This window comes from Pseudonaja textilis, chromosome 11 (assembly GCF_049901715.1).
Source record: "Pseudonaja textilis isolate UNSWEBS1 chromosome 11, rPseTex1.2, whole genome shotgun sequence".
NCBI classification, from domain to species: Eukaryota; Metazoa; Chordata; class Lepidosauria; order Squamata; family Elapidae; genus Pseudonaja; species Pseudonaja textilis.
Window position 1 is genome coordinate 7266218 of NC_142000.1, and position 13689 is coordinate 7279906.

At 38.6% G+C, this 13689-nt stretch overlaps 1 protein-coding gene across 2 annotated transcripts in view; it reads right to left on the reverse strand.

The window, feature by feature from the left end:
- Positions 1 to 2674: 2674 nt before the first annotated feature.
- Positions 2675 to 13689, reverse strand: part of CDYL2 (chromodomain Y like 2) — a 77103-nt gene continuing 66088 nt past the window's right edge. For both annotated transcript variants that reach the window (XM_087940560.1, XM_026714143.2), the window contains exons 6-7: positions 12845 to 12988; positions 2675 to 7623 (exon numbers count right to left, since the gene is read on the reverse strand). In XM_087940560.1, coding sequence (XP_087796686.1) covers positions 7465 to 7623; positions 12845 to 12988 — 303 coding nt within the window. In that variant the 3' untranslated portion in view covers positions 2675 to 7464. The remainder of the gene's footprint in view (positions 7624 to 12844; positions 12989 to 13689) is intronic.

The following is a 13689-nucleotide window of genomic DNA, read 5'->3' on the forward strand; positions in this document are numbered from 1 at the left end:
TTCTCACTGTCAGAAAGTTTCTCCTTATTTCCAGGTTGAATCTCCTTGTTCAGTTTCCATCCATCATTCCTTTTCTGGCCTTCAGGTGCTTTGGAAAATAGCTTGACCCCACATTCCTCTCTGTGGCAGCCCCTCAAATATTGGAAGACTGCTATCCTGTCTCCCCTGGTCCTTTTCTTCACTAGACTAGCCATGCCCAGTTCCTGTAACCATTCTTCATGTTTTAGTCTCCAGTCCCCTATGTCCTATATCTAACTGATTCTTTTGCACCTTGGCTTGCTTGAATTTCTCAGCTGTTTGAAGAAAAAAAAAATCCACATTGTGAGTTTGCCAAACTTATGCTGTGAAGCTACTTCACCATGTTCTATCATACCACTAACGGTAGTCCTCGATCTACAACAGTTCATTTAGGGACCATTTGAATTTGCAACAGCATTGAAAAAATGTGATTTATGGCTGTTTTCCACACTTAAGACCATTGTAGTGTCCCTTTGGTCACGTGATCAAAATTCAGGTGCTTGACAACTGACTCATACTGATGACAGTTGCTGTGTCCCGGGGTCATGTGATCAGACAAGCAAAGTCCACAGGGAAGCTAGATTCGCTTAACAACCGTGTTCCTAACCTAACAACTGAAGCGATTCACTTAACAACTCTGGCAAGGTAGGTTGTAAAATGTGGCAAATTTCACTTAACAAATTTCACAACAATCTCGCTTAACAACAGAAATTTTGGGCCCAATTGGGTCATAGGTTGTGGATTACCTGAATATATGCATTTCTTTTTCTTTTTTGAGGAATTTAAATGAAGAAAGTGTGGTGGCCACATTTGGGATGGGATCACTGGTGGGGTTCAAATTTTTTTACTACTGGTTCTGTAGGTGTGGCTTGGTGGCCGTGGCAGGGAAAGGATACTGCAAAATCCCATTCCCTTCCCACCCCACTTACCTGCTTTCCAGCTCCGTTCTCCTGGGCAGGGCAACCAAAGAAGACCCAGCCAATCAGCTGGGACTCAGGAGGCAGAGAATAGATGGGGGTGGGGCCAGTCAGAAGCAGTATTTGCTGGTTCTTTGATCTACTCAAAATTTCCTGCTACCAGTTCTCCAGAACTGGTCAGAACCTGCTGAATACCACCTCTGGATGAGATCTGCCTGTTACAGTTCCTTTGTCCTCCTAATTGTAGAGGCATACACATAGACTAACAGAGTTGGAAGGGACCTTGGAGGTCATCTAGTCCAATCCCCTGCTCAAGCAGGAGACTCTATTCCAAATATTAGCCTCTACCTAGGATTGAACTCACAGTCGCCTGATTGTGAGGTGAGAGCTCCACAGAAAAGGCCTTGAAAGACAGATGGAAAAGTCCAAAGCAATGGTCAGATAAGAAGGGCTTAAGCCAGAGTCAAGAAAATAAATTGAGGAAGCATCTCAGACTAGTCCTTTCCTTGTTCACATGACAAAGAGACAAGACAAAGAGGGGAAACACATGCAGATGGCAAGATCTGCTACTATCTTCTTCATCCTAGCGTATTCCCTCAGGTGTAGGGTTTGCTTTTTGGATCATTGAATGCCCCTTTGCATGGTCAGCTGCATCTTCAGGGTACAGGCCCACGACTTGCATATATTTGTTGATGGTGTCTTGCCATCTCTGTCCTGGACACCCATGGAGTTGCCAGCCATTGACTTCTAGTTGGTATTGGTGCCACACGAAAATGTTGTTGAATGGTGTCATTTGTGATGTGGTCAAGAAGATGCCCGATATCCAACAGACCATTCACATTTCCATGGTATGGAGATAGGTTTCGGTCCCTGTTGTTGTTGCCCAGCATTCAGTGCCATACAGTGCAACAGGGCGGATGGTTGCTTTGTAAATCTCCGATTTAAGACCGGTTGGCATTCGTCTGTCACATTACACACCCGTGAGTTCTCGCCAATGCATCCAGGCTGCATTCACCCTTGCTCGCTCCTTGCCATTGATGTCTGTTACTATAGCTATTACAATAAAAGTAGTCTTCACCTATATGGCATTGGTTCGTAAAGGATGATACAAATATAATAAGATTCTAGAGCGGTCTTCCCTCAACTGATGTTCAAGGTAGGCTGGACTTCAGCTCCTTGAAAACCCAGTTAGCATGACCAAAGTCATTCTTTTGACTATGCTGGTTAGGAATTCTGGGAGTTGAGGTCCAATGCAACTTGGTCCAAACATATTACCCACTTCTAATCCAACTATTTCCTTGGACAGTGAAGGTTGACTAACAAATGAGGACTGGAGCGCATAACACCAGGCAGGTCACTGGAAAGAAAAAAAAATCACAAAACTACACCTCAGTAATTTTGGCCATGTCATGCAGGGGGGTTCACTGGAGAAAGCAATTTTGTTTGGAAAGAGTTAGCGGTAAAGGGAAACCAGGCCGTCAAAGAACATGGTGGCTGGATACCATCAAAGCTGACACCAAAGCATGGGACAACTCAGTGAAGTAATGCAAGATGGGAAGATATGGAGATACTTAGCCCATAGAATCGCCAAGAGTAAGACATAACTGAATGGCCATCATCATCATCATCATCATCAAGCTATCTGATAACAGTTCTGGAAACATTCTAATGTAATAGCATGCCGAAAACATCACCCCACCTTGACACAGATTGCCACAGCCTCATCGGTCCACCAAAGGGAAGTTTCAATGTTTTTATTCAAAGCAGCTTCTCACAATGTATAAATACTGCATATTAACACACATGAAAAATACAACTTCTAAGGCACCCAGAAAAATGTGTTCATACACTAGTTTACAGGACCATGGACAAATAATTTGTGTACAATTTGATCTACACAGTCACGATATCAGATATATCAGAAGATATGCATCCCTCGGTACTGAACTAATTTCTGAAATATTTACAACACTGTGGTTAAGGGGTGCCCCATACCCTCATATTGGTCATACTGTGCAGTCTTCACAAATATTGGAAACATGACATTTAGACAACAAAATAACTTATGGGCTGTATCTGAAAAAATCTATACTTTAATTCTTTTCTCTCTTTTTTTTTGGTTACCTGCTTTATCTTTATTTAGTTTGGTAATAAGCCTTACCAATAGATACCTCCTTACTTATATCTATTTTTCATTTTCCTCTTTTTTTTTTCTTCAGCAGATACACTTACTCTGGCTACCTTGCCCCTTTTCCTTTCCCTAAAATGAATTAAAGATGATACAAAAATGCAAGTTGAAGGGGACGTGACAACCAAAGGCATGACTGGAAAAATGGAATTCTTTGGTCCTTACTATTTTTAATGGAAGCTTGATATTTACATGCAATATATATTATTGTCTAGAAGCCAAAATCCTGTTTGAAAATGCGAGTGGAATCACATGAAGGATTTTCCTTGTGTATACCTGAAGTAGTGACAAAGATATTAAGAACGGCTTCAAAACATACTGCTAATAGGGTAAATAGAGATACATCCATCCACGTTATGAATCATTTCAATGCATAATTCAGATTGTCTCTACATCTTTATGTAAACTTTAGGGTCTTCCAAACAGAGTTGGCTTCAACCACGTTTGACTTATACAGATTGAGCCACCCAAAGAACCTGAGTGTGATTAAGGTTGCTTAGATTAGAGTTGGTCAGATTAGACCCATGGGCTAGAGACTTCTATCCCTGACTACGGAACAAAGCCCATGCTAAAGAGCCTAGCTATGTCTGAAACGAACACACGTACATAAAACCAGAACAACCCGTATTCTCCATTTCACTAAAAAACATTATGGCCCTGCATTCTACCTTTGTCAACTGTTGGAATGCAGCTGTTGGAGGCCAGGGGTTTTCTTTAAAAGTTCATCCAAAGAATGGGGGTGAAATCCATTGAACATAGTTTCCTTCCCTGAAACCACCACTCTTCAAGCCTTCTACAGGTTGGTCAGAACTTGAAGTGCGGAGAAATTATGCCTGGAAAGAGTTTTGGGGTTGGGAAAGTTTCAATAGGAATTGTCCCCATTTGCTCCACGTTTGCAAGGCAGGATCAAATGTCCCAACGCCACCGTCTGCAACCCTGTGTCCTCCAGATATGTTGCGCCTACAACTCCTGGAATATGCAGATTATTAAAAGATGCTATAGTCCTTGCTATTCTGCCACCCCAGAGAGTTGACTCTTCATTTTCCTTATGAATTTTCACAATCTTTGTTTCAAACTAGTGGTAAGGCTTATTCACAAATGCAGCAAATCTACAAATTCATTTATTTCAAGGCTGGAAAAAAGGAAGGGAGGAAACCAAAAAACCCGCCTGCATATATTACTAACAGTAAAACAGTGTGTTATTGTAAGTGAAAAAACAATTGGCATCAATCCCAGAATACTAGAGAATTAAAAGAAGAGTTAAATCATTGTGTAAAAAGATTGCCTAGAACGCTTACCCTAATCTACCACAGAAATATAAAAAGTTTATATATTTATATATATGTATATTTGAAAATATATACTGTATTAAAATCAGCAAGCTTATTCATTGAAACAGAAGGGCACCCAACTAACACACATTTTATATACAGCAATATATATATGTGTACGTATATACATACATACATACATACACACACACACACACACTCATACATACATACATACGCACACATGCAAGACAAACAGAAAAAAATTAAATTGCTTACTTTTCCATATCTACAAATGCAAAAACTGGGGAATCTTTTAAAGATTTGTACAAAACCATTTACATGAAATCATATGACATATTTAACAGCAAATTTTGCATTTTATTAAATACTGTGGATATTAATCAAGATATTCAACCCAGTATATACAGCACACCTTATAGCTAAATACTCAAGTGATGCTGGAAAGATAAAACCAGATGAGGAAGCTTTTTTAAAAAATAATTACTGACCATAAAGTTGTTTAAAAAAACCCTGAAATTAGAATAATTATATGGTTGGTTGTTGTTTTTTCAAAAGTAAGATTTAGAATTTCATTTTTTAAAATGAAGGAATTATATTTGTCCTGTTTCAGCTACTGAAATGTAAAAATAAGAATATGTAGAAGAAGCTGTGAAAAAAAATTAACATTTCAAAATCAGATCTACTTGGAAATCCAGATGTTTTTGATCCCAAGAATTCTTCCCATTCAAAGGAAGTTTCAGTGTGGGAACATTTTCCTGCTAGTTCATTAAATTCATTCCTGGAAGAGGGACTGGACCACATTTTGAAAAATATTTGAATAAGTGAATGTGCTCCCAAATATATATATTTTCCCATGGTTTTCATTTGCTTGGTATAATACACCTCTAGGATTTTATCCCTGAGTCCAGAACAGCTGGACTCCAGGAGCAAAAGATTTATAAATTAGTTGAGATTCTTTGCCATCCATAGCAAAGAATAAAACAAACATTCTCTATTTCCCCCTCCCTGAAAACCCTGGTTTATAAGTTCAATGCATTCTGATAAGAACATGGTTTGAAGCCAGAGTGTGCACTGATTTGTAAGAACTTTACAGAGGTTTCCTGCCAAGAGGAATGTTTGCTAAATAAATGCATTTTTTTTAAAAAAAGGAAGTCATCTCCCATCTCCAGGAATTCAATATCACATCAACAGCATTGAGAAACTTGGTTGGGTAGTGAATCTACAAAATTGACAGAATCTACAAAACCAAGCTCAGAGAGCACCAAGGACTCCACAGTTCAACCCTGAGCTACAAATATTCTCTTCCCTTGAATTCAATACCCCATTTGGAAGCTCTAACACCTAATAAGAATTTAGAACTTAAACGGAAACCACGACAGACAAAAAAACCAAGAAGAACAAAATGAAAAACAACCAAAACTTTTAGAAATTCGTGGAAGTCAGAATTCATGAAATGGACTTAAGCCTAGAGATATTTAACACTCTGGTTCCGTTTTTTCCCCCTGCAATTTTTGTAGCTGGAAAATGAAAGGTCATCTCATAAAACAGCCCATTCATGTCAATGTTCTCCTTTTAATGCACCTTGATTGGGCCTTGTTGACTTAAAAAGAAAACAGTCCTTTCATTACTTCTCAAGGGATTTCACAGACAGTGTAAAGGTGTTAAATCGATGCAATTACAGACGAATCTTTGCAGTGCTTCCAGGAAGTATTGGGGCCAGATCCTAAGAGCGAAGGAGCATAGAATGAGCCAAAGGAAAGCTCTGCCTTTCTGCAATTTGTCTAATGGAAAGGAGAGTGCTGGACAATAAAAGGAATTCCAGAACATCTAATAGCAGCATTTCCAAAGGCATTTTTAAGAATTTTATACCACTTATCAGGGGGGTAGCTTCTTAAGTCAGCAGGAATTCTTCATTCTTTGTTGCTTCTCTAGGGTGATGCAATATGGTTATTACTTTTCGACTGATTAGAAAAAAATAGTAAACATTTCTTCTATTTTTTTTTAAAAAAAGAAGGTACACTCTGCCTTATTCCTCAAGTTCTCAAGAGGAGTTGTGTTACACTCAGTTTCAGCATTACACCGTTCTTCTTCAAGGACGATTCAAATACAGTGCCCATCTTGGAGGACAATTTCTGAATATGAATCACAGATGGAGTTATTATTTTTTTTAAATGCCACAACAGCCCATGGCATTATCTGATTCACTACCCTTTGTCTTTGCTGACATAGTACAATCTTTTTAAAGACAATCAGGGAGATTGTTCACATGTGCAAAACCTATCTGGTAGGTAAGTACAATGATAATTAATAAAGAGGCACACACACACACACACACATATACATATACATACATACACATACACACTCACACTCCCCCCCCCCATATATTCATATCCATATCACAGAGACACACAAACATAAATAAATTAATTAAATAAATTGAACCAAAAGGGGAAAGCGATCCAATCCAGGTAGGATATTTTGAAAGTTCTTCTTCCTCGTTTTTTTGCAACATTATTATTTTTTTATCCATCAGCCATTATAAATGATATCCCCCACATACCACGTCTTCGATTGTTAATGGTGGAACAAACCAAAAATATGGACATCTTAAAGCGGGCCAGATAAACAGCTGAATTCTAAACAGAGTCATAAGGACTGATGCCATGACAAACTGCTTATAGCAAATGGGAATAAGTTAATTAATTAATAATAATAATAAAAAAAGAAGACCAAAGGAGTAAGATTTGTGGTGTGTCTAGCGCTTCTGGCACATGGAATGTATGTTTCTTTCCAGCCACATGGGTGTTCAAATGCAACTCTTGCCAAATGCAACTCTTTCTTTCCTTCCACAAAGAAAAATCAATCCTGCTAGGAAGAATTGTTGAACACAACAAGGAAACCGATGCAACCTCAGAGATGTTAGATACGCCTCCAGGAGGATTTGCTGGATCTTGGTTTTGGCTTTCATATGATTCTTCTCAAACCCGGAGACATCTGAAATCTCTTTGATCCCAGAACATTCTTTTTTTTTCCTTCAGCAATGTCAAACTTCATAGATCTTGTCTTGGAGATAGCTGAACAATGAATCTAGTCCTTTGGAAGAGCTCCAGAGCTGCTTTAACATCTGACATTCTTTCTCATTTACATCTTCAAGGCCAGATTTTAGAAAACTCCGAACCAGGCATTTCGATTCTTCTAAAACCTAAGAGAAACCAATTACATTCCCATTAACTTATTAATTATTAATTAATATGTTAATTCTGATAGGTGCATAGCCCTGTCATCCAAGCCACCCAAAGACGTTTGCTATGAGATGGGTGGCAAATAAATTCAATGAATGAATGAATGAATGAATGAATAAATAAATGTCTTCTAGAGAAAGAAGAGTTTAGAGTGAAGAGACCTGTTGGGCTCTCTTGGCTTCATTAGAGATCTTCTTTGGCCACCATCTTGATTTCTTTGATCTTCCCATGAACACTCCTTTCCTTTGAGATTCATTCATTCATTCATTCATTCATTCATTCATTCATTCAATTTCTATAGTCATCCAATTTAACTAGGTGACTTTGGGCGGCTTTATATTACAGAGTAATAAAATAGTTCACAAAAATGAAGTGAAAAGTAGGAAATCTTGAGTTCATACAGTGCTCACTTTTTCTAGCCTTCCATAAATTACATATAGAAATGTAATTTATTTTTTTGTTGGAAGTATCACTCTTCATGCCTTGTAACTGTTTTATATTCTTCTTGTTTTTACTATTCCAATAGATGCTTTGTTTTTAGTTCTGCTGGATCTTAATTTAACAATTGAAAGCGGGTTTGTGTTATTATCATAGTAGAACAAAACCATCTAAATAACAATTTTTAAAAAGGTTTTGATAAGCAGGAAGCATTCATTCTTAACTTCACTGGCCATTTTTCTCTATTGCTTTTATGACTTTCTTTTTTTTTTAAATAAAGTTTTATTGAGTTTTAACAAAACAAATAAAACATCTTATTTGAGTATAGCATCGTTCCGGGTTATAACATTTCCACACAGACACAATTTCCTATGCATATTCATCTTATGTATTCAACTTCACATCTTATTACTCTTTTTCCAACTTCTCACTACTTCTCCCTTTACTTCTCTTAATTTTCTTTTATGGTTATCTCATTTCCTTCTTATTCAATTGTATTTCTTTTACCTAAATTTCTATATCTTTTTATTCATTGTACTTATACTTTCATCTGTCTTGTTTACAATTTCATATGTTCTCTTCCAACATTCTTAAGAAGCAAAATTCCCCCTATGATTGCCAATCGAAGGGCAACACCTTTAAATCTTATTGTTATTATATGAAATCTCAATAAACATTGAATTTGTGCATTCTAAAATTATAACATTCAAATTTCTAATATCTATTTTATATCATGTAGATCTCATCATTCAGACTCTGCTTGGTACTTCCCCTTGAAAATGTAAAAAGAAAAATTCTAAAAACACAGCAGAAACAATATATATATGTGTGTTTTCTTAAGTTTTCGTGGGTACTTACATGTATGGCATTCAGCTTTGTTCAGGTATTTTCCCACGTCATTGTAGTTGTGCTTTTAAAGTTGTAGAAACGTTTCGGCAGAATCTCATCTGCCATCATCAGGCTTCTGTATTGTGTTCGTATGTGAGTCAGACTTTTACGGCCGTTTCAGTTTTAAATTTGGGGCTAACCTACTGCTGTGCCAGAAGTCTGATGATGGCAGATGAGATTCTGCTGAAACGTTGCTACAACTTTAAAAGCACAACTATAATGACATGGGAAAATACCAGAACAAAGCTGAATACCATACGTGTAAGTACCCACAAAAACTTAAGAAAACACACACACATACACACACACACACACACACACATATATATGCACATACATACATACATACATACATACATACATAAGTAAACAAAATAGTTATTCAAAATCATTGTAGTACTGGTATGAACCTTGTAAATCTTTCATGTTTCTTTTCAATATTTATCAATCTTTAGAAACAATTGCAATGTATCCCTCTCTTCTTTATTATTGCATTAATTATAAATAAACATACCATTACATAACAGTACAGTTTTATCTCATAGATTATTTACTTATTTCATTTCTAACTCATTACAGTATTCTACTGTCACAACACTATCTTTTGTACCTTTGCAGAATCCTCACTTTTAACTTAATTTAACCATTGTCTCTGTGTTTTCTAGCTAACCTTTAATCCTAGTACGTTTTCCCCTTTTCTCTATTTCCTGTTTTTGTTCCTCATGAGTTCTTTCCCTTTCTATCTTTCCCCCCTTTTTCTCATCCCTTTTTTATACCCTTCTCTCTCTAATTTTCCCTTCTGTAATTTTCTTTTCTGCTTCTCCTTGCTGTTATACTTCTTTTTCAGACTACTTTTCTTTTTGGCTGTTCCCTTTGATCTCAAACTTTCAACTCCTTTCCCCCCTTTTCCCCTTATTACCACAATTTGCATTATTTGATCATTGAAAATGACTTCGTCTTTGTCCCGCCCTTCTTCTTGCTCTTGAAGCTTTTCCTTTTGCTTTTCATAGTTCAAGATCTCCATTTCAAAAAATTCAAATATGAAGCCAAAGGATCTTCTTCCCCTTTCTGCATCTTCTTTCTGTATTTTTAAGATTCATCTTCAGTTCCTCCAGGAGTGATGGCATTTTAAACACTTTTGAACAACCACCCGATTGACTTTAAGTAAAAACAGAAAAAGACAGAAAAAAATCAATGCCAAAAACTTTTTTTTAAAATCACCAAATGATCCCAGACTGTTCCTTCTTGTTTCTTTCCTTTACTTTTCCTTTCCGTGGGTTACTAATAAGATTTCAGTTACAATGTAACCTCGGGAGTCTTTTCAAAGTTTCACTGTTAATCCTCTTTATTTTTCCAGGTGGCACTCCATTTTTCCATTATTCCAAGTCCCACCCTTTTGCCTCCACTCTTCTCCTTTTTAGGGCTTTAAAATGACCAAGAAAAAAATCTTTATTCTCCTTTTGACACTTAGATTTCAGCTTAAGGTTGCCTATTAGTGTCAAAATAGATTAACATAAATTTCTTTCCGTACCATTTGTAATTGTCAATATAAAGGTAAAAAAGGGGTTTTTAACCTCCTTTTCTCTCTCCTTCACCGCTTAAAGATCTTCTTTCAGAAGTATTCCTCTAGGTACTTTTAGATTCAGGGTACCTTGCTTAGATGTTCTCTGTTGTTTAGCCCGGTCTGTCCTGCTTTCCTCTTTGTCTTCCTCCTGCACAATCTTATCCAGTCGGGTTCTTCTTTGAGGTGGCCATTTCTGACCACCGCTTCAACCGTCTTCGGGGAAGGGAGTTTAGACCAGCCAAGGAGGAGAGATGCGGCTCCCCTCCACTCGGCTAACAATCTTTCCCCTCTTTACCTCCTCTACGGGGTGGCTTCAGCCCCGAATCCAAAGGATCGGGGCGCTCCAGTGGTGAGCGCAGATCGAAACCACGCATGATCGCTGATTTCAGTCTGTCGCTGAAGAGACCCAAACCGGAAGTCGCTTTTATGACTTTCTTGATCTAGAGGACTTGAGTCCCGCATGTTATAAAAAAACCTAAGCTGAAATGAAGATGGAGGAGAGTACAGGATGTGTCCAGGGTTTTCATCAGATCAAGAGCCTTATTGGCTCATCCAAGACAGGCACACAATACTTTTGTAATATGTGCTTCTTTTGTCTCTTTTTCCCCCCTCCAAACATTTTGGAAGGAGATAGAATCTATATTACATTTAATTAAAAGTCCCCGGTGCTTTACTGCTGGTCTTTCAAGCGAAAAGGGAAGCTATTCTGTCTTTGCAGAGAGAATCAAGTTACAATCTTTCATACAAAGGGAGGAAGGGAAAAATATTTCTCTATCAGCTTACAAAGGTTCCTCTCCACTGAAAAGTCAGAACTTGCCTAATGTGTGAAAAAAATAATTTAAGGTTGAGCACACCAATACAGGAGTTTAATATTTTGCCTTGGACAACCTTTTTGAAGACAATCTTGGACAATTTTGGGGGCTGAGAAGACCATAGCAGTAAGCAATGGGGAAAAAATATATCATACTCTGGATAGGATCATGGTTTTCTGGTGTGCTTCTTCTAGCTTTTTATATGAGAACTTCTAGAAATGTCCATTCATTTCCTTATTAAGAAGGTCACCTACATAAAAGTTATTGAAGGCTAACATTATAGCTGCCTGCATTTTTTTTATCTTAAACGTGTTTATTTATTCATGGAGCTAACTATGCCATAGATTTTCAGCAATTATGGTTGGAAGCATTCCAGGAGCTATCAAAAGGTCTAGGATCATCCACTCCCTTTCATGGAAAAATTGCCGGTAAACACCAGCAATTCTTAGTATATTTTGACCCCCAATCCAGTGTTTCTCAACCTTGACAACTTTAAGACATGTGGACTTCAGCTTCCAGAATTCCCCAGCCAACCATCAGCCATCAGTTTTGGGAGTTGAGGTCTACACATCTTAAAGCTGCCAAGGTTGAACAACACTGCCCTAATTTTTTCAGGACATTGTCTGTATAAAATAGACCCGTGATGGCGAACCTATGGCATGCATGCCAAAGGTGGCATGCAGAGCCATTTGTTCTGGCACTCGAACTGCAGGCAAACTTACCTCACTGCACATGTGCGTGCCTCACAACTGATTTTTGGTGGGTTTGAGGCCTTTTTCAGCCTCCCAAAGGCTTGAAGAAGGCTTCTGCAGGCTTTGCAGGCCAAAAACTAGCCCCGTGTCATCACTTCTAGTTTTTCCGAAAATACCGGAAGTGATGACACAGGGCTAGTTTTCGGCCTGCAAAGCCTGCAGAAGACTTCCTGAAGCCTTTGGGAGTCCAAAAAAGGCCTCAAACTCGCTGAAAATCAGCTGTGAGGCACAGTGCAGGTAAGGGTGGGTGGGTGGTTGGGTATTGCGCGTGCATGCATAGGGGGCATGGGGGAGTCGCATTGCCTTCTGGGTGCTGGCACGCAAGCGTGAGTGTGCAAGCGCACACACAATTTTTGGCACAGGAGCCCAAAAAGGTCAGCCACCACTGAAATAGACCTACAATTTCATCCCCATGTTTAAAGAGGCGAGGGATTTCTTGTGGAATGTTTCTTCTTGTGGTGTTGGTGTTCTTGTTTGCTTTGGAATATCTCTGGAATCCATTTTTGATTATCTCGTGGTTTTACACTAGTTGGGATGGAATTGGACGACCTGTGCATTTAATAAAAAAATAAGTAAGAGGCAAGAGAGGGAGTCCCTTCTAAAGGAGTTTCTGAAAGAGATGGGGTGGGATAAAGTTGGCATCAAAGAATTACCCTGAGGTAAGATGGGTGGCCAACAAACAAAGACATTCTCCAAAGTTCTCCATAAAATCTCATATTCTTCTTACCACAGCACTGCAGGACGCCATTTCTTTTACCCTCAGCATCACTTCTTGCCCAAATGTGGTGGGCCAAAAGACTTGTGAGACGAGTCCTCTGCTGCAAGCCTCTTGCGCTGTCAGCTTCCTTCCACAAAACAACATCTCATTGGCCTGCAAGGATCAAATATATTAGAAGAGGACAACTTATTCTCCTCCTCCACAAAGAGCAAGCACAAAACACAAGGTGACAGTGCATACAGATTTGCACAAAACAGGTAGGGACCTATTTAGCGGTAGATGCAAAAGTAGGATAAATAGAAAATAGGGCTTCATGTGGCTAAGACACTGAGCTTGTCAATCAGAAAGGTTGGCAGCTCAGCGGTTCAAATCCCTAGTGCCTCATCATGGAGTGAGCACACATTACTTGTCCCAGCTTCTGCCAACCTAGCAGTTTGAAAGCACATAAAAAAGTAGAAAAATAGGGACCACTTTGGTGGGAAGAGAACATTGTTCCATGCGCCTTTGGCATTTAATCATGCTGGCCACATGACCACGGAGACGTCTTCGGACAGCGCTGGCTCTTTGGCTTTGTAATGGAGATGAGCACTGCCCCCTAGAGTTGGAAATGACTAGCACATATGTGCAAGGGGAACCTTTACCTTACCACACTGGGAAAAAAATGAATCAAATGAAATACTCTGAAATCTCTTTTGTCTGTGGTCTAGTGGGAATTGTAGATGGGTTAACCAAAGATCTTTCTTTTCCATTCCTATTTGATTTTTAAACCTGATTTGGACTGGAGAGCTACTTAAAAATGGGAGCTTTAAATAGAAAATTGCCTCTTGATCACAAAAGAGGCTCAAGATGGCACA